Source organism: Crocodylus siamensis, chromosome 12, assembly GCF_052110815.1.
Source record: "Crocodylus siamensis isolate JL-2025a chromosome 12, ASM5211081v1, whole genome shotgun sequence".
Classification (NCBI taxonomy): Eukaryota; Metazoa; Chordata; order Crocodylia; family Crocodylidae; genus Crocodylus; species Crocodylus siamensis.
This window is the reverse complement of record NC_143406.1, coordinates 10,240,017-10,260,648: the sequence shown is the minus strand read 5'-3', so window position 1 is coordinate 10,260,648 and position 20,632 is coordinate 10,240,017. Positions and strand designations below refer to the sequence as shown.

The 20,632-nt window shown below is 42.9% G+C and overlaps 1 protein-coding gene across 7 annotated transcripts in view; it reads right to left on the bottom strand.

The window, feature by feature from the left end:
* Positions 1–20,632, bottom strand: part of KIF1B (kinesin family member 1B) — a 142,499-nt gene that overhangs the window by 70,329 nt on the left and 51,538 nt on the right. For 3 of the 7 annotated variants that reach the window (XM_090024186.1, XM_090024180.1, XM_090024183.1), the window contains exons 6-14: positions 18,237–18,415; positions 17,523–17,634; positions 15,280–15,357; positions 14,456–14,521; positions 9,391–9,466; positions 8,995–9,073; positions 7,634–7,776; positions 6,333–6,374; positions 3,660–3,871 (exon numbers count right to left, since the gene is read on the bottom strand). In XM_090024186.1, the coding sequence (XP_089880312.1) occupies positions 3,660–3,871; positions 6,333–6,374; positions 7,634–7,776; positions 8,995–9,073; positions 9,391–9,466; positions 14,456–14,521; positions 15,280–15,357; positions 17,523–17,634; positions 18,237–18,415 (987 nt within the window). The remainder of the gene's footprint in view (positions 1–3,659; positions 3,872–6,332; positions 6,375–7,633; positions 7,777–8,994; positions 9,074–9,390; positions 9,467–14,455; positions 14,522–15,279; positions 15,358–17,522; positions 17,635–18,236; positions 18,416–20,632) is intronic. The other 4 variants (XM_090024182.1, XM_090024184.1, XM_090024185.1 and 1 more) reach the window with 2 other exon arrangements.

Sequence of the window (20,632 nt, the reverse complement as noted above, 5' to 3'; positions counted from 1 at the left end):
TGTGGTTAAGAATGCCACATACCCAACACCAGCTGCATCGCAATGCACAAAAGGCCAAGTCAAATTCCTTAAGTATCCTATGCAAACCACACAGATTGGTATGTAACTGCAGCACTTGGGAAGTGGCTATTTTCATAGAAATCATAGAAAATTAGGGTTGGAAGAAACCTCAGGAGGTCATCTAGTCCAACCCCCTGCTCATAGTACGACCATCCCCAACTAGATCATTCCAGCCAGGGCTTTATCAAGCCAAGGCTTAAAACCCCCCAAGGATGGAGATTCTACCACCTCTCTAGGTAATACGTTCCAGTGCTTCACCACCCTCCTAGTGAGAAAGTTTTTCCTAATATCCAACCTAAGTCTCCCTTGTTACAACATGAGGCCATTCTGCCTTGGAAGTTTACTCTAAATCCTCAGCCAGATTGATGTTTAAGTCCTTAACTGTAAGGCCTTCGCATACACCCACTCAGTATAACTGCTCTCAAGGGCAAGAGGGCACAAATGAGCAAAGAGCATATTTTATATCAGTTCTGAACAACTGTTTGCAGAAGCTGCTACTAACTATTTACCAGAAGTAGCTTTATAGCAAGCTGTACCCAACCGCATTGTGTTCGGCTCACTGCCCAGCAAAAGTCACTGATGTGGAGGGAGGGGAGAAAATTAGGAATCTTATTAGTCTTTCCAGTCCCATTTGTTATCAATCTCCTTGCTCCTCTAGCAACATAATCCCTTAGGAATGCAGCTCCCCGTCTCCATGCACACGCACACACAAATACCCCAATCATTATGGAATTGTTAGAGAATCCGTCTGAAAGCTCCTGCACAGGAGACTGAAAATGAATCTAAAAAGGAGCATTAAAAATAAAGAGGCCTGGCCAAGAGGGATTCCTGCCATTCAAAAGAGCAAGTTAAGGAGCTTACACTCCACTGCTGCATTAAAGGATGAACCTTAAAAAAAAAAAAAAAAAAATGGAAAAAAATTCAGAGATTTTTTCCTTCTGTTAAATGAGAAGGGGGAAAGGGAAGAAGAACTACGCTTATTTAACCTCCATCTGCATTAAAAAAAACCATATTTTAAAATCAGAAAGCTTTCTCTAAAGGACTTGGAGTATTTGTTCAGATCAAAGGCTTACCACGATATATAGCAAAGCCAATGGTTGAAGCAATACTTGCCTTTCAACAGCATTAAAGCCCATTTAGACAATAAAATTTGCGTGCTGGTGACACTTGGTACAAGGGTGGCAGGGAAATTAAAAATGAATTCCCTCACCCCATAAGCTACTTATCACTTCCTAATTCATCTTCCAGGCCCCAGCTCCACTCTAAGCCAAAGACTAGGAAGCACAGGGAGTTTACAACCCTGAACCCAGGCCCTTCTACCCAAATCAGTGGGCCATGGTCCTCTCATGTAAAGTTTAACCTAAAGCTCCTGCAACAGTGGGCAGTACCCTGGCAAAAATCCAAGAACTTCAGTTCAGAGACTGTGTCAAGGCTGAATGGAGGCTCAATCCTCTTTTCTGGTGCTGAGGATTAAACAGAGTATTAGCAGCTCTCCACAACAATCAGCATGATTCAGTGTGGCATACCACCACTGTAAAAGGGATTCCACACCATTTTACAGCCTCATGCCAAGAGCTACTCCAGCAGCTTTTTCCCAAGCAAGATTTTCACAGGGGCTTTTTTCAACTGTTGCCTTCACCCAGCTGTAGCACAAGAGGCCATTTCTTTTCTCTGAAGAGAGACACAGGGATATATTTCTTACTTGCTCCACTCTGTTGTTCTGAATTGACACACACAGCTATTTCTCTACTCGCCTGAGCAGCTTGAGGATGCGTCGGACTTGATCCTTCTCAAAAAGCTAGCAGCCAGGTTACCCATTGGAAAGCTCAAGTAAAAGCATCAGCATGCTCAATTCTATGCATCTCTGGCTACTTTGAGTTCCAAAAACATTCTATACTTCGAATATCTGAGACGTCAAAGTGCACTGCCCTTCTCAACAGTGTTTCACAAGAAGCTGTCTTGAATATTGATGGAAAAAGTAGAAAACGCTCTTCCCGGCAGGCTCCGATTTTAATTTGGACCACCTTAAGAGATTTTTCTTTTTCAATCTAGTTTACAGACGTCATTCAGTGTCTTGATGTCAGGGGACTACAGAGACAGCACCATTATCTCCATGGCAACAGCAGGTTTCTAATAGAAGGAGGATATGCCGTGTGTGTGTTCCAGACCATTCAAACCCTCCTGGCAGCATCTCATGGAGAAATCACGAAAACAAACCACTGGGATTTAACATATCTAACTCCCCCCACACACGCCCATCAGTGTGGGAGGGGGTTGACAAAAAAAAAAAAAAGCAAAGAAACCCTTCGCTGGAATGCATTTTTAATGCTGGTCAATTCTATGCAGATTTAGGACAAGGCTCCCATTGTCTGGCTACAGCAGGCTTTTCTGTATGCTTCACATTCTAATCCGTGGGGGTAGGGCAAAGACAACAGTGCCAGGATTGTACTTCTCCTTTAGGCTTAGATAAACTTGGGTTTTTAAAAAAAATGACTGCACTGGCAAGTCAGGCCTAGTACAGGGAGATGCTGAACAAACCGCTTGAAACCCCTCCACACAAACACCTACCTCCCAACCCCCAGTCGCTCTATTCACCTTACTCATTATCCTCATTATATGAGACTGTCAGTAGATGCACGTACTTGGATTCAAGTTTGCTATTGCCAATTTTTGTTATAGCTGAAGACACTCTCATGCAGATTTTTGTGAATGAACAGTTCAGACATGGAGCCAAATCCCTAGCTCATCCCACCCTGGTGAACTCTTTGGAGTGCAAAAGAGCTTCTGTGTTAGCCTCCAGAAATAGAAAAGGGATTGGCTATTAGGACTGTGCGAAACTGCTACATTTCATTTCTATTTTGGATTCAGCCACTTCAGAGGGGCAGCGATTTGTTTTGGTGTTTCAGATCACTGTTCCATTTCAGTTCAGCCAAATCTGTTTTGGAGTTTCAACACTGTTTCGGAACCGATTCGGCCAGGAAGAGGCAGGTATAGCCAAGCGGCTGCATGTTCTCCCACGGCTCCTCTGACTGTGCCTACCTCCCCTGTGGCTCCTCCAGCTGTGTCTGCCTCTGTCCCAGTGTGGGGAGCTGCAAGAGAAGCCCCTGTGGCTGCCCTGCCCGGCCCCATCTCCCACCCAGCACTTTAAAAGGAGGGCTGCAGGGCTGCCAGACTCTCCCTGGGCATGGGCCCCAGGATGTGCGCAAAGGATGACAGCAGGCTGCCATCCCTCCCCAGAGCACTGGGATTGGAAGAGACCTCAGGGAAGATCACAGCCACGGCAAGCTACAGATATCAATATCAGAGCACTCCTTCCTGCCTCCCTTCTAAGTTTCTGTTTCCCCGCAAGCCCGCCTCTAAAACTTTCCGAAGCATTTCCAAAATGTTTCGGATGGTTTGGTTTTGCTTTGTAGCCTTCCGTTTAAGTTTTGGATTCAGTGTTCCGGGCACCAAAATGGGCTGAAACACCTCTAAAACAAAACAGCTGCTGAAATTTCGCACAGCCCTATTGGCTATGTTCTCCTAAGGAGATTCCTTCCAAATATGCAGCTTTCAAGCCCACCAAAATTATACCCAGCTGAGTGCACAATAACATGTACCTTCAAACGTTCAATGGCTTCTTCTCCTCCAGGTGTAGACATGATCCTCTCCTGTATACTGGACACAGATGTTAAGCCCACCTGACTATTGAGAGAGCAGGAAGATGGAGATGCTGTGAGGGACCCCATGGAGGCTGTGGAAAAATTGCCAGGGCGTTGATTCTCGGAGGCAAGCAAGTATCTATGTTTATTGTTCTGAAAATCTTTCAGATCTGGGAGAGACAGACAAACAGACAGAAGGGAAGGTAGAAAAACGGGAGAATAGGAAAAGAGGGGAAGAGGGAAGGAGCAGAGAAACGGAAAATAGGAAGGAAACACCAGTATAAGAGGAAAGCACTTAAGCAGCAACACAGACAAATATAATAGTTTTAGATGGCAGTTCTGAAACAAATCCTTTAAAGCAAATACCACTAAGCTAACAGCAGCTCAGTTCAGACCCTGAGAATTATAAATAAAGGGACCCAGCACACACCACTGAGATCAGTAAACTCTTGCCAAAATAAAGTAAAAACGTTCACACCAGGACACTGTGTAAATTATAAGAAGCCCCCTCCTGGCTTCCACAGCTATACGCTGATCTGTTTCTACAGTGCCATCGGTATCCAACAACTGGGCAACGGCACAGCGGTGAACAATATGGGGGCTGAAAGCTGGGAACAGAGGCGACCACCAATCAGGAAATAAACTACTCTGGGCCAAATTCTCCCTTCTAGACTCCTCAAGCCTAACAGGAATACAAATAATTACTGGCTAAATCTTACAATCTGAAGGTGTACCTCTGCACAGCAGAATTAGGAGGGGAACTCAACTGCTGCCAGGTTCCACCAAGGGCAAAAGTTCTATTAGCCATCTCCCCAGCCTTTGACAGTACGAGCGAACACCGCACTAGCTCACGTTCATATTGCAGTCTTTCACACCCTACACTAGTGCTGAGGAAGAGGACCGAAGTATGCACATAGGCCAAGTATGTGCTAGGAGCTGTTTGCACATGAGGTTAAATTCTAAGCCTTTTGATCATAACGGCTTGAAAAGAGCAGAGGAAAGGATTTCAAGAGAGACCTCGAATTTCAGGCTAACACTGGAGTATAAATGCAAGAGGCCTGGAGACAGCTCCTGCAGAGGTGGGAAGTACAGGTTAGCCATGGGATTTTTCTATTCAAGTTATTCAGAGGTAACTGCTCTGATCAGAACCCAGGCCAATCCTCAAATAAAACTGTCATTAAAATTGCCCACTTAAAAAGCTTAGACAAGTAAGCCCAGATGCTTGGGCCATTCTCCACAAGTCCTCACCCCCACCAATGCCTTTTTTTCTCCAACCCTGAACAACCTTTCTGTCTTAAACCTTTCACTCTATTTCTTTCCACACCTCATCACAGCAAACACAGAGAACTAATAGTAACTCTTAAGTCAGTTTGAAAACCACCATCTGCAAATATAAGAAGCAGGGGTGGAAGCAATAATAAGTAGAGGAGGTTAAGGACGGGGACAAGCCACCAGGATAAAGGCAAATGGGCAGGACAGAACAGAGAAGATGCAGTCTTGAAAGGCCAGTAGGCACATGCACTCTTAGGGAAGAGGAAACAGCACTGGCAATCGCTTTGCTTTGGCAGCTGCTCTGTCCATACAACACCTAACCCTCAATATCATGCATGCTTCTTTCAGAGGTCTGCAGTTGCTCCAAACAGATAAGAGTTAGGCACAAGCTAGAAGCAGCACCAAAACATCATAGCAAGACCAGGCTGAGTCTTTACACCACCAGTAACTGCACTTGGGAAATTTCAGACAGATCTTTTCCAGTCAGTATTGTTTTGGGGTGAGAATGGGCAAAGTGGGAAGAAAAGAGCTCAATTACAAAAAAAAGAAAACGTGAGACTTGACCAAAAATCTACAGAGAATCCACCCGTTTAAAGAAGCAAAACATTTTGTTGAAAGTGGGTTATATAGAAGGAAGATCTACTATTTCTATGAAGCAAGAGAATGTATGGCAAAGTCAAAAATAAAATACTGTCTTGCCAAAGGTTCTCTCTGAACCTGCAATTTAAATCTTCCTCAGTTTTTTCACATTAAGAGCTGTTCCTTCAGAGGAAAACAAGTCTCTGTTCTACACAGCAGCTGTACTAATACCCAGCAGGAGTAAGAGCTCAAGTAAAGTGAGAAGGCACCCAGCACTGCGTGAGCACAGAAATGATCAAACTCATTCTACAGGAGGAAACTTTCACTTTTTTTAGCTTAACCAATTGTCAAATTCAAAATCAGAAAAACATTTTTGAGGTCCAGAAAACAAATTATGGGAGCAGCTGTTCATGGAAATGGAAACCTGTTTGGATTTCATAACTTGTAAATGATTTGCCAAAGGAAAAAAAAAAGTAGTAGGTCAAGTCTGAACCATTAGTGGTAACAAAAAACAGCCTTTACGATTACTATCCTCTGAATCTCCTCCACAGCAAGTAGCAGATACATTAAAGAATGGTTGTAACTTTGCATTTCTGAAGAGCTGTTCAAAAGCAGAGATGGAGCTCGTCTTAATATCCATTAAACTACATTAGTGTTTGCAGTACATGTTCTGTCTGGGATTTCCCCATGAGGAACGCTGGCATGCAAAGCTCAGCTAAAAGCTGACCCAGCAGAAGCACAGTGGCAAGTTAGAGAGCTAGAGAACCACACAATACACACATTTGCCTCCACTTCCAGAGTAATCATCTCCCATTGGATCAACTAAAGGGAAGCAGGAGGGAAAATACAAGAAGGATCAAAGTTCAGGTTCAACAGTGACATAGGAAGGGAAGCGAAGAGTAACTGACATTTGAAAAAACAAAGACAATTTTCAATTACACATCAACATAAATTTCCTGGCTCGGCTTGACCCAAACCCAAGACTGCGTAAAATGTGAAAATGTCTGAATTTAAGCTAAGTCTTCTTCTTGATCCATTCTCTTGGAAATGAAGGAAGACAAAAAGATACGTGCACAGAACGTACTTCTTCATGCTGTCCATAATTAACCCATGACTTTTCCTTTACAAGAAAAATAAGTACCCACAACACAGATCCTTTTTTTAAGAAACATTTTAACAGATTTTTTCCATAATGAACAAATGGCAAGCTGGTTCAATTGCCAGAAATAACTGAAATCATGATCTGAAAGGCATCTCCTCTGTCAGAAATTAAGTCTCAGTCTAGGTTCCTCAAAGAATTTAACGTAAAAGCTTTTTAACTTGTTTGCTAAATTTGAGGCAAGGGTCAGGAAAATCAGTTAAGTCAGAAAAAGTCTCTTCAGAGACTATTCTATACAGTATTTTGACAAAGGCAGTTAGACAAGACATTGTACAAGTTCCTACTATGTAGGTCTGGCAATGTACCTCAAAATTTTTGCTCTATAACAGCATATTATTTCAGTCAGAGGCAGCTAATTGTAGAGAGCAGTCAAATATTTTTTGACATTCAAGGACTTGTACCAGGGATTAGGCATAATCTTCTGTTCTGATGAACACCATTTGAAGCCAAGTGAGGGCTGACAAGATGATGTTCTTTGAGGGGACTGGAAAGATGGCCTCTGTCCCTGGTGCAAAGTTATTTTTCATGTCATGCTATCACCCCTTTGAGATGGAAAGCCCTCCAAAGTGACCTAGCAAGACTGCTCCTTAATCAAAGGGGTCCTAACCAGGGACCAATGCAAAGGGATCATGACATCATGGCAACATACCCAGCACTTCCTTTGCAAGCAAGACACAATAGAGCAGAGTTTGAATCCAATGTGTCAACCTCAAAGAAAAGGAAAGAAAGGCTCTGCAACAGACTATTTGTTAAAGGGGAGAGACCACCATTTCCAAAGCAAAGTGAAGTACCTGTTAGTACTTGTTTATCTGTGACCAAACTCTCTTCTGCAATTCCGTGGCCTTAGACAAGTAATTTATTTCCAGAGTAGGTCACAGCGCCCAGATTACAAGGTGGAGACAGACACGTTTAATCCACTTACTATCAATAATGTCTCCCAGCCCTTGGGCCCGCAGGAGATCTTTGAGCCGTGTCACCTCTTCCTTCAGCTCACGCACCAGCTTGGCATTGGGGTCTTCATTGATAACAGCATTGCATTTGATCTGCTTGGCACGATCTGCATATCTAGAACCAGCCAGAGAAAACCATTAGTTTCTTTTACAGGGAGACGCTTACATGCACCAATGCAAAATGGGAAATATCTGACTAGGTAGAAGTACAAAGGAAAGGCATCTCTCTGTCAAACTTCTAATGAATCCATGTGATGCTACTGAAAAAATAAAGGCATATCCTCTTTCTAGGATGGATTTGCAGAAGCATCATACATATGAAACAGAAGATGTATATTTCCTTCTACTCAGCATTAATGAGGCCTCAGCTGCAATATGCTGTTCATTTGTAGGCCACACACACACAGACATTAACTAACTGCAGGGAGTCCAGAGGAGAGCAAACAACAATAGGAATGTCATGGTTTCGTGACCATTATGAAGAGCTGAAGGAATTAGGTTTATTTACTCTGGAAGACAAAAGTGGAAGGTAGGAGCACATTAAATTGTCCAATACGAAAGAGGTTGTCAAAGTATACCCTAGCAAAGTGCTAGTCTTGTCCCTGAGGGATGATGTGCATGTATAAACCAGTAAGAAATTTGCACCAAAGGGGAAAAAAAAAAACTGGTTAAAGTAACGAAAAATTAAAACAGGCTATGTACACCAAGAGACTGTGGAATCTTCTTAAGTGGAGATCTCTGAAGATAGGTTAGACTAAAATTTGTTGGGGAAAGTTTAGGTAGTAGGTACACGTGATCCTGCCTCAGTGCAGGTGCTGGATTAGATGATCCCTTGAGATCTCTCCAGCCTTACAAATATACAACAGCTCTCTACATTGCCACCCACTATCTCAGACTAATGAGAGGATTAAATTAGCTCAAACCTAGAAGTGCTATGGAATACAGAGCTGGAGGCAAACTGTCAGACACTGAGCTGCAACTACTGCTTTACCTTTTAGGGGTTTTCACAAAGTTCACTCAGCATCTTTGAAAAAAATCAAGCCCTAGAGGTCACCAGTGACATCATTTTTAACTGGTCTTTCCCCATGGGTAAAATTATTTCCTTTATGCACTTTTTGGCAAATATTTTCACGAAAATCCAGTAAATCTATCTGGCCAATTCAAAGCATAACCAACAACTGCCTCTCCCCTGGTTCACTTTTTAATTTACCTGGGTTTTGACCATACATGGCCTGTACCCAGCAAATACTCTCAGTGCAGTGGTACAAAGGACAGGAACCTGAATTTTAGAGCTGCAATTTGATAAATTTCCTACCAGATTAGAGAGTAGTACCTTAAAGTGCTCAAAGTTTCATCATAGTTGATGTCTGCTGGACTCAGAGCAGCGACCATGGCCGTTCTAGAGTTCCCACCTGTAACACACAGTGTTCTAAATAAAACTGCATTACATGTTATGGACAGTGGTCATTTTACTGAAGGTCAGTATTGCCCAGCTTAAAGCATGCCATTACTAAATATTCAACAATGTTGCACTAAGCAAAGTAACAGATAAAGGTCACCTTCTGACACCAGAAATGGTTTAAATAAAAAAAGGCTCAAACGTGGCTGCTAAACTTAGCTATTTCCAAATGTAATGTCAATGTAATACTTCAACTGAAAAAAGAAAATTGCAAAAAATTAAGAAAAATGGAGTGAACTGTATATATTATCACAGTTAAATTAGCCATACCTAGATTTTCCCGAAGAAGCCATGTCAGCACAGAATCTCTGTATGGAATAAAGTCTGTTTTCTTCTTCTTTTTGCTCTGAAAAAAAGAACATGCAAGTGAAGTAGTCACTGAGGAAGGAAAAAAAAGTAAAACACAAACAGGGCAGAAAGCTTTCCCTAACCCCCAAGAAATCTTATTTAAAAATGGGGCTTAGATAGTGTCCTCTTCCAGGGGATAGAAAAAACAACATTTTGCTGCATTCTGTGTAGAAGGTTGAATACAATGAAAATCGGGTTAGAAAAAGTAGTAGCAAGAGATATGTTCAAGTTCCCACAAGCTGCAAGCCCCCTGGTCAGAGCAAGAATCTAGGAGTGATTGTGAAGAAACTCTGGACCCATCAATTTCCATGTCTGGCAGCAGTTCAAGCAAACTGAGCAAGGGACTATGCACACAAAAGAATCACAGCACAAATCCAAAGGGAGGATTATGAAGGTGCAGATGCCAGCACTGGTAAAAATAGACACAATACAAAGAAAGCCAGATACTGACTGGTAGAAAAGATATTGAAAAAGCTATGCAGATAAAGGATCATCAGGGTTAAGAAAGAAAGGGGAAAAGTGAGAGTAAGATAGAGGAGGTTAAGAAAGGAAATGAAAATAGATGATGGGAAATGTTATAAGCTGAAGATAAAGGATCAGAATTTTACTCTGCCAACAGGAAGACAGACAGACCAGGCAAAAACTGCAAGAGTTCACCTCCTTTCTTTCTCCTCTCTTGATTTTCTTCCCTACTTCTCTCATTTCATTCCCACTATATAAATAGCACCAGAAAGCTGGTATAAATTGGTGTTGAATGTTTTATCCTTTTCCCCCCACAGTGGATGGGATCACTAATGAGGGCCTGCACAACAATATTTTTTCATGTCTTTTTTTATATTTAGCTTTAAATACAATGAAACAAAATAGTAAGTAGAAATTTAAAATCTAATAGTTTTTCTGCTGAACTAAGGCTTAGCTGGGGCCTTTCCCCCCTGTAGTGAGTTGGACTGCAGAAATTTGCTGAGATTGGCCTGTTTTTAAATGTAATCACTGAAAGGTGTTCCTTGTATACAAAATAACCTTTTTTCAGAGAAGCACTTTGGATCAAGTCAAGTGCCCTTGTTAATATCCTCCACATTCCCACTGCGTACCTGTCAAGTAACCTTAAAATGGGAACCAATACAGTATTTATCAATAGTCATGGAGTGGTGGCTGCAGTGGCAGTTAACATGGACGGGGCAATTAGCTTCCTTTCCAGGTACAGGTTGTTTGGAGTTTTTAACGGTTCAAGTCAGCCACGTTCCCGTACAGGAGGGGAAGATTCTTTCACTCCCTATAGCTTCTTTGTGAAAGAATCTTCCCTTCCTATATGGGACCATGGCTGACTTGACCCATTAAAAACTCAAAACAACCTGTACTTGGAAAGGAAGCTAATTCCCCCATCCATGTTAACTGCCACTGCAGCCACCACTCCACGAGTATCGATAAGTACTGTATTGGTTCCCATTTTAAGGTTACTTGACAGGTATGCAGTGGGAATGTGGAGGATATTAACAAGGCCACTTGACTTGATCAAAGTGCTTCTCTGAAGAAAGGTTATTCTGTATACAAGGAACACCTTTCACTGATTACATTTAAAAACCGGGCCAATCTCAGCAAATTTCTGCAGTCAACTTACTACAGCGGGGAAAGGCCCCAGCTAAGCCTTACTTCAGCAGAAAAACTATTAGACTTTAAGCTATTCTGGAAAGTCAGGAAGGCAATTCAGAAATGATGCACGGGGAGGGGCACAGGTAGAAAGACAATGAATAAATTGCTCAGGAAAACATTACTGGGAAACATGAGGACAGGGAAGAGATTGGAACAGGACAGAACGGCTTAGCCAGAAAGGTTTTTCCTCTTTTAAGCTAACCTTGTAACCGGCTGCTGATTAAAGGATTTGGGGACTATTCAGGCAAAAGCACAAGGTCACACGGCAGCCAGATTCACAAGTCTCAAAGCACCCAATCCATTAATTAGTCCAATGATGGGTAAAGACTTTTCAGAAAGGTTGTATGAGTGTTCCAAAGAATCACAGAAAATGAGGGTTGTAAGAGACCTCAAGCTCATCTAGTCCAACCCCCTGCTCAAAGCAGGACCATCCCCAATTTCTCTGTAGGGAGGTTAGACTTGCACCTCCACACCCCACTGTAGATATTTTCTATTCCTCATTACCTGTGGCACACCTCAACCTGTTTTGATGCAAGGTAAGCACTAAGAAATTACCTATGAAAGCTCTTCTAGAGGGTGGGGCTGTTTTGTCATTTACTGACATGCAGAAAAAATTAATAGACATGCATAAAGCTTCAAATGCTGCCAAAAATTAATTCCATACAACACAATTAAAAAAGGATTTGACTATGTAGTAGAAGCTTTGAGGACAAATTATGTAGGTTGTGAATACCAACCTTATAAAGAAAATTCTACTACCCTTTTGTCTCTGGCAAGTAACCTTTAGATTGATAAGTGAAAGAAGGGTGAGGCAAGGGCTGCACACGGCATTTTCGTGTAATTTTGTCAGGCTAGACTAGACGCAGCTTGTGAGACAAAAATAAAAGACCATGGGAGGTCAGGTGCAGGAAAGCAAAGACATTAAGTTATTCCTACTAATTCTAATTATTTCTAAGAAAAGTCACCAACAAACCAGGAGCAGGGATGCATACAATAAAACTATTAGATATTCTTTACAGCTGCATTTTTCTCTGTCCTCCTTCCCCCATACGCAAGGTATTTTAATTTTGAGTTCTGATGCTGATGTTACTCATCATCCCATGATTATTTTGTAATTTCCTTAAAGACAGTCTATGATGCAAAAATCAAATTGTCATGAAAGCCCTTGAGATCCCTGCTCTTTGTCTTTCCAAGTGAACAACACTGGTCTTTACAGTGAATCTAAGATCAATGGCTATTTTGGCCCACCATACCTTGCTGGTGCAGTTATCCTAAAGTTGAAAGCATTACAGAAAGAAGAAGAAAGAACACAAGTTGAGCTTCTTAACAAGACATAACAGACCATTTTAATTGTCACCTTGGAGAATGTGCAACAAATACTGCTTTTCTTAGGAAGCAAATGAGTGACAATAGTCTACCAAACAGCAATTAAATGAATTATAAAGTCCTGCCATCTATTCCAACTGCTCCACAGGCTGAATTTCCTATATAACTGAAGTCAACAGCAGCATGCAACTGCAGTGACACAGAAGGAAATGGAAAGTATTCTTAGGTGGGCCTGGCCTAGTGCACTTGGATTACTGGATTCTTAACTGAAGTTTAGACAAGACAGTCTCAGCTTTGGTCAGCGGGCTATTCTGCTGTAAATGGTTCTATGGGCCCCCATCATTCAAGTCAAGTAAATCTCAAATTCAGTGGTTTTTCAACCTGCAATCCACAGACCCACGCAGGTTTGCAGACTATGTTTAAGGGGTCCGCAAAAGATGACTATGATCAAACAAAAGTACGTGAATACCCACACTGACGATTCAAGGGGTCCACACTGGAGGTGCACCAATACATCGGTCCAATATCAGATCAGTACCAATACAAAGAAAGTTTGCTGCATCTGATATTGGCCCGATGGGGCCGATAACTTGACCGATAAATGCCTGTGCTGCAAGCAGCCACAGCGCAGCACAGAGCAGAGGCAGCAGCACAGATAGGTGCTTCCAGCTGGTAAGCCAGATGGGGAGGAGGGAGAGAAGGGGTGTGGGAGGGGCAGATCAACACCCCTGCGGTGAGGGAGGAAGGGATAGAGGCATGTGCCCCAGGGGGGCAGAAATGCGGAATGGAGGCGCAGGTCATTCAGGGGGAGGGTGCTGTGCCAGGTGGCAGATGGGAGCAGGAGCACTGGGAGCGGAGCTGCGGCAAAATTTGGGGTGGATGCAGCATCCTCAGTGCCCACTCTGAGCGCACCCCCTCCAAGAAGAGCCATGTGCAGCACCAGAAGAGCCTGGGAGTGTGCGCCGGTAGCACTGGGAGGATGCTGCATCCACCCCAAATTTTGCCGCAGCTCTGCTCCCAGCTGCCTGGGACAGACTCAGCAGTTTCTGGCTCATGGATGGAGGTGGGACCTGGAGTGGGGATCCACAGGGTGGTGCAGGGCTGGGAGCAGAGCTGTGGTGAAATTTAAGGTGGCTGCACCCCCTCCCAATGCCTCCAGCACCTGCTCTGAGCCCAGCCCCCACCGAGAAGAGCCCCATGCAGCCCTAGCTCCAGCCTGCCCCATGCATATCTGGGAGGTACATCCCTCCCCCCAGGGTGCAAGCAGCAGCAGCAGCAGCAGGAGCTGCCTCCTCCCTGCCACGAGCCAGACCTCTGTCCCATGCCCCCACCCACCTGGGCAGCGCCTACCCCTGCCCCCTCTGTCCTTCACCTCAGGAGGCACTGATCTGCCCCTTCCCACACACTTCCCTCCCCCTCCCCTTCCACCACAACAGACTTACCACCTGGAGGCAGCTGTATTGGATAGGTATCGGCCCATATGCCTCCTTAAATATATCGGCTATCTGTATCGGTCCCAAATATTTCTATTGGGGTAACCCTAGTCCACACCTCCATTCAAAATTTTAGGGATCCGCAAATGAAAAAGGTTGAAAACCACCACTTTAATAGTATGCATCAAGTTCCTCTTTTGTAATGATAATTTACTTATTTTTCGAAAAAAATCATGACAAAGCTCAGCAAGGAAACATGTAGTCTGTAGACTTTATTGCTTACAAGTTAAAAAAAATAAAGAGGGGAATTTGCAATTCAAGTCTTTTTCCAGATTAAATGACCCAGTATTCTTGCCTTGGTGTGAGCAATCTTATACCAAAATTTAAGGGCTTCACAGATCAGTTATATCTACCTAAAGATGAAAGATGATTAATGCAGAAGCCAACGGTAGACAAGTCCAGCAGGGCCTTGCTGGGCTACCCAGTCTTCTGCTGTCTCAAAGTGCTATATTCAAAGCACTGAGAGCTTTGCAAAAAGTAATAGGTTCCACATGGGACAAATTAAGTAATGTACTTACCACCTCTGCCAAAGCTGAAATGACTTTCCCCAGGGTTGTGAGAGACTTGTTGATATTTGCCCCTTCCTAGAAAAAAGGATCACATAAGGTGGTTCATACTGATCAGGCATGGACTCCTCCAGGTTCAAAGAGGAAGAAATAACACTGGCTGAACTTCTTAACAAGACATAATAGACCAACAGAGGTAAATCCTAGCTGATGTAAATTTCTCAGATTTGTAGCAATGACTTTCCCAAAGTATGACTTAAATGCCATGATCCTTTGGGTCTTAACATAGTCATTTTCTCAGACTGGCAAATTAGTGGAGGTACCTTTCTCAAGCTCATTAACAAACGCCAGTTACCAATCTGAAGAAATACTTCAATGTACGTTTCAATCTATGACACAAAAAAGTTGAAGCATGACTAAAATTTTTAGATCGTTAAAAGCAAACCTAGAAAGACCATTTTCATGCTGTCTTAACTCCTTCCTTTTAATTGCTCCCAATACAAGATAAAATTGCAGGAAATCAAACGAACTACAGACTTCTGAAAACAGTGAGCTTTTAGTTACAGACAGCAAGCCATTTTCTCATAGCAGCAATCATATGCAAGAACAAAAGGCTGTTGTGATAGATACCATTAGTTCAGCAATGGAAAGATTTCTTAAAAAGTTGAAGAAATTATTCCACAATATCACTGAATATTGGGAATAACGCTCTTAAACATTTTAGCAATGTTGTCCTCAAATCAGTTTTTAATGAGCAAAAAAAGCATTCCTAATCACCAGACTAGTACTGTACCAGTTTCTCCTTTCCCCCCCTCAATCCCAACAGTCCCTGCTACCTTTAATCGAGTCCCTTTGGCACCAGTAGAATCTGCTCTCTCGCTCCCAGCCAGATCTACAAGACTGATCTTGCTGACCTGCAGAAGGAAATACAGAAACAGTTAAAGCCAACTCCTGTTGAATAGGAACAAAATAAAAATAAATCTGATGCCACAATTTACAGACTCTGCAGCCTTCCAAAGTGTCCACTGATGATCAGCCTTAAGGTAGCAGAGCTGTTATACTGGGATAAATACCATCCTGAATCACATCCTGATTTAAGTGCAACTCTCTCACATAACCAACCTAAAAATAAAGAAGTGTGGCCTCAAGGGTTTCCAGAGACTTGCAGAGCAAATTGTGCCTCAAAAGACTTTAACTACCGCTGCTATAAACAAAATATGGGACATGAAAGAGCTGTGTTATAAAAATATAACACAGCTCTTTCTTTATATTGACATTAATAAAGAATTGAATAAGCTGTAAAAATATCAGAATACAAGTTATCCTCCCATAGATCTAATGAGCTATCCAATCAGGAAGAAATGTCTGGTTGTGTCAATACAGGAAAGCCATGATCCATCCAAAGAGACAGAGTATGGAGACATATGAAAGGGACGCCATACTTATATTGCCACTTTTGTATACAGTCTTTCTGTATTCCTCCATCAGTCAAAGTAATAGCAAGACCAGTAAAATTACTCTACTCACACAGAACGTACTGCTTTTTAACATGCAAATTTAATAGGCAAACATTTTGCCTGGCCTATTGTCTGGCCATGGCTCCATCCCACCCCCCACCTCACTGCAGGGGCCTTGATCTGCCCCTGCCATGCCCCTTCCCCCACCACAGACTTATCAGCTGCACACAGCTCTTCGAACTGCAGGGCTGCGTATCGAAAACTGGATTGGTATCGGTTAATATGCCTCCTTAAAAATTGGCTATTGGTATCAGCCCCCAAAATCTCTATTGATACACCCCTATGATCTCCCAGTTGAACCCTCAAATGTCTGGATTTTCCCAGCTGCTAAGTCTGTGGAGGGGAAGGGTGGGGAGAGATCAAGGCTCCCATGGTGAGGGAGGGAGTGAGGCAGCAGGAACAGGGGCTGGAGTGAATGGGGCCCCGGGGCCAGGGCAGGTTGTTCAGAGATGGGAGGGCAGAAGAGGGGGACAGCATGGCTCCCCACAGCTCTGTACACCCCTGGGGGAGGCATGGGGGGCATGTGCCCCTTACAGGGCAGAGGCAGGCTACCTGCCCCAGGCTGAAGGCTCTGCACCTTGCTACTTTTGTTCCAGGAGCTCAGCTGCATGATGCCAGTGTGCTTTCTGCAGCCAGGTGGGCAGATGCGCTGCGCAGCCAGCCTGCCACACATTCCCTGCCTGCTCGGCAAGCAGTAATGGTACCTCTGGGTGACCTACTCCGGCCCTGGGGCCCCAATTCACCCCAGCCCCTGCTCCTGCCCCACTCTCTCCCTCACCATGGGAGCGAGCCTCAATCTCTCCCCCCCACCCCTCCCACTCCACTTACCAGCTGGATGCTGTCTCAGCATCTGTCTCTGTGCGTGTAGGTGGCTGTGTGAGTCTGTGTCTGCTCCCCAATCCCAAACCACAGCCCCCCAGTCCTGCTGCTGCCTCACTCCTGACCAACAGTACCCTGCATCCTGCCAGGGAGTGTGGGGACCCTTCTTCCTCAGGCTCCAAACCCCCCGCCCCCCACACCTTCACAAATACCACCCCCACTTCAAACATAGCATCTCATGATTTACATGCCAATATCTTGATTTTCATTTTTTTTTTTTTTTAAAGAGTTTGTCTCATGATTTCTGGCACAGTGGAGTTGGCAATACTGGGCCTAAGCATCTTCACTAAACCAGGGAGGCTGCAGAAGAGAGTTAATGAGGCAGTAATTAGTTAGGCCTTGAAAAGGAGAAACAGAAGTTTGTGTTCAAGAAAGGATGTAGACCTTCATCCAACTTATTTTAGACTTCTTTAGTGGATCCTCATCCTCTATGCCTCCATATCCTGTTCCACTCTTATGTTCCTGGCCTTCCCAGTCAGTATCCCCAGTTAAATTGAACTACTTTCAAAAGCCAGCAATAAAAGCAGTGGATAAAGACATAAAAAAGTTCTTTCCCATCCAAAATATCATACATTAGGATGACAGTCAAATTTCCAGTTCCGTCTCCTTCCTCCAGTGAAACAACAGGTCACTGCAGGGAGGACTTGAGTGGTAGTCGATCCCCAAAGCTCCCACTCAACTACCTTCTCGGTAGAAAGGTCAGTTTCTGTGTCATGTCGCTTCTGAGTGAAGACTATCGTAAACACAGCATGAGAGCGGCTGCTGGTTTCATTCATGTTGGTGGCTGCCACAGTCCTGGGAAAAGAGAGAGATTTGTTTTGAAGACACAAGTCAGCTCCATGCTGCAAATAAAGATTCAGGAAGATTAAATGAATTTCAACCAAGTATTGTCAAGATAGCACTCATCAACTTCCCAGTATCAACCCCCATCTACTGCTGTCTCCAGTTACGTTCTCCTTTCCTTCCCTACACCCTGCTTTATGGATTAACTCATCAAAGAATAAAGCCGACAGGGTGGTTCTAAATGGGTTTTGTTTTTAACTGGTTTGTTTTTGGGAGGCATTTATGCAAAGATCACTGTATCTGTATATAGAAAAGCCTGGAGGTAAAGGGCACCACAAAGCAGTGCAATTACTAGCATATTTTATCACAAATTCCTGCAAGACATCAATAAAATGTGGTACCATTTTACAATATTTGTGTGTTGACATCCAACTTGCATTTATGAAGCACAATGCATCTTCTTACTAGGACTAATTCTTGTAGGAGTTTTTACAGTGAGTTCAACATGCACCAAAGACAAGACAAAAACAGGTTGCCAAGTTATGTTCCAATGAATCCGCACAAAAGAATACAAACTACTGTACCACCAGCTGACAAGCTGTATCGTAACATACCTGGCTTTGTTCCCAGCATCCATGAGGTCTGCAATGTCTGTGTAAGAGGTCACCGCTAGTTTGGACAGGTCCTCCACATAGGGTCCAAGCAAAGGGTGCTCTCGCACACGCAAGTTCCCCTTGTTCTTCGGGTTCAACAGATCTCTGACTCTCTCACAGTAAATCTCCATGTAACTTACCTGCAAATAGATTTACATGGGTGATTTACAGCATCTGAAGCTCTCTTTGTCTGTTGAAATGCTCTGCAGCATTTCTAGGGCCACTGTTAAGGAGTCTTTTGATGCTTTGCAATGATAAAAAAAGACCATGTCCAAATAGCTTTTGCTACATGCAGAAGACAGGGAGTGCAATGTCACAATTTAGATCTCATTTAAGCTGCAAACCCTCCACCCAAAGCAGTTTCTATCACCAGCTTTTTCTTTTATCTGTGCTTTACCCAACCACACCTACCCATTTGGTTGATTTAAACTGAGAACATCAGCTGAAATATTATATCCACCACCTTTTCAGAAACTGTACTGCCTAACTGCACTCTATTACTTACTTAAGTTCAATGATCAAATGAGAATTTATAGTATATAAAAGGGTTTATACAAATGCCCCTTTAAAGGGGTTTATACAAATGCAATTTTGCAATGAAACATAACATTAGGGCTTATTATTCAGTCACATTTGTTACATGGAAAGGAGGGAAAAGAGTTTGCTTTCAAGGAATCTTGCTTCTGAAAACAAGAAATTTAAAATTCCTGCCTTTTCATGAAGGAGCTACTTTGCATTCTCTAGAATCTCTAACAGTGTACATACACTTCAGGGCAAATTAAAATCCCAAGTCTCCAAAAGAAGCTAATCAAGACAACTCATTACATTTCAGTTCTGCACCTCTCCGCAGCAGAATTACAAAGCTAAGGCACTTTAAAAATGAATAATTTTTAATTTGCATGTTTCTCAGGGAACCAAACTTATTCTAATCTAACAGGTACTTAGTGACTTCCACATGCAAGATATTAAATATTAAAAGAGATGGTAAATTCCATTCTGTGAAAAGAATTCAGATGGAAGCAGTTGTTTTAGAAATGCAAAAAGGGGATCCCAAATGTCTAAATGTAAATCACATCTGACAGAAATGTGTATCTAACTGCTTACAGAGATTTTTTAATTTTAACATTTACAGCACAGTTTCTGACCCAATTCTCTTCCCCTTCCCCAATTCGTCCCAAGTCTACCCTAAGATCCTTGCATCACAACAGATCAATCTTTTTCTTCACGTGTATTGTTTCAGACCTCGGAGGGCACTCCCTCCTTCCAATTAAAATAAGAGCCCAAAATGACCTGATGCTTCAAAAAAGCCTCTTAAATACATCAATTCTGCTAAACAAAGCTGCATCCTTTTTCCAGCCCTAGAGAACAGTAAAAACTAAATGTTGGCATTCCACGTTCTCTTAAAGTAAAAGTAGACAAGAACTAGGCAATTGGCTCCAATCTGATTCCTTCATTTAAAAGTTTGAAGCATATTATTCTACTTGTAGGACTATTAAAAAAGTCTCAGTTTTTGTTTTAGTGGTTTTTCTTATTTTTTTTTTCCTTTCTTTTAAATGGTATTTTGATGAGGAAAAGTACCATGCAAGTTGATAAAGGGACTCCAGGAAACTATCAGAAGACATAATTTAATATTGTGGACCCAGTCACAGGACTGTCATCTATTAATAAAGGTCTACTATGCACAAATTCCCCTTATAAACAGATTTTAAGTTGTTTCAAACAAGTATAATGTTTAAAGGAAATCAGCTACCAACTCAATTTTAACATGGGACCTGCTCAGAGGTCTGACAAAAACCAACAAGGTGTAGTACCATAAATGTTCTCAGTAGGTGCATCTACACAAGACGTTTACTACGCAGTTGCCCAATTAACTGCGCAGTAAATATCTCGGCATCTACACGTGCACCCCTGTTAGGGGACACAAAACTAATAAACTCCCTTGCAGGAGTTTTTTCATACACAGCAGTGCACATGTAGATGCTGCCCCGTCTGGCTAGGGCACAGGGTGCTTTAATGCAGGGCCAACTGGCAGGCAGCTCCCAAGCTGAAGCACTCTCATGCATCAGCTAGCCTGTCTGCAGTACATGAAGCCCGCATCAGAGCAACCCTGGGCTGGCAGGCAGCACCCCCCCCCCCATGTCCCCTGCCAGGTCAGGCTGCTCCAACCAGGATCCACACGCTGGATACAAATTAACTCCAGAGCAATATGCTTCACAGTTTTTTGCTCCTGAGTGCATGTTCAAATGGTGTGCCTGGGAGCTTATTGCTCTGGAGTTTATTCATATGCATTAATTGTACATGTAGACTGTCCCAGTGATACCATATTTAATCCTTCTAGTTTACAGATTTAGTCATTT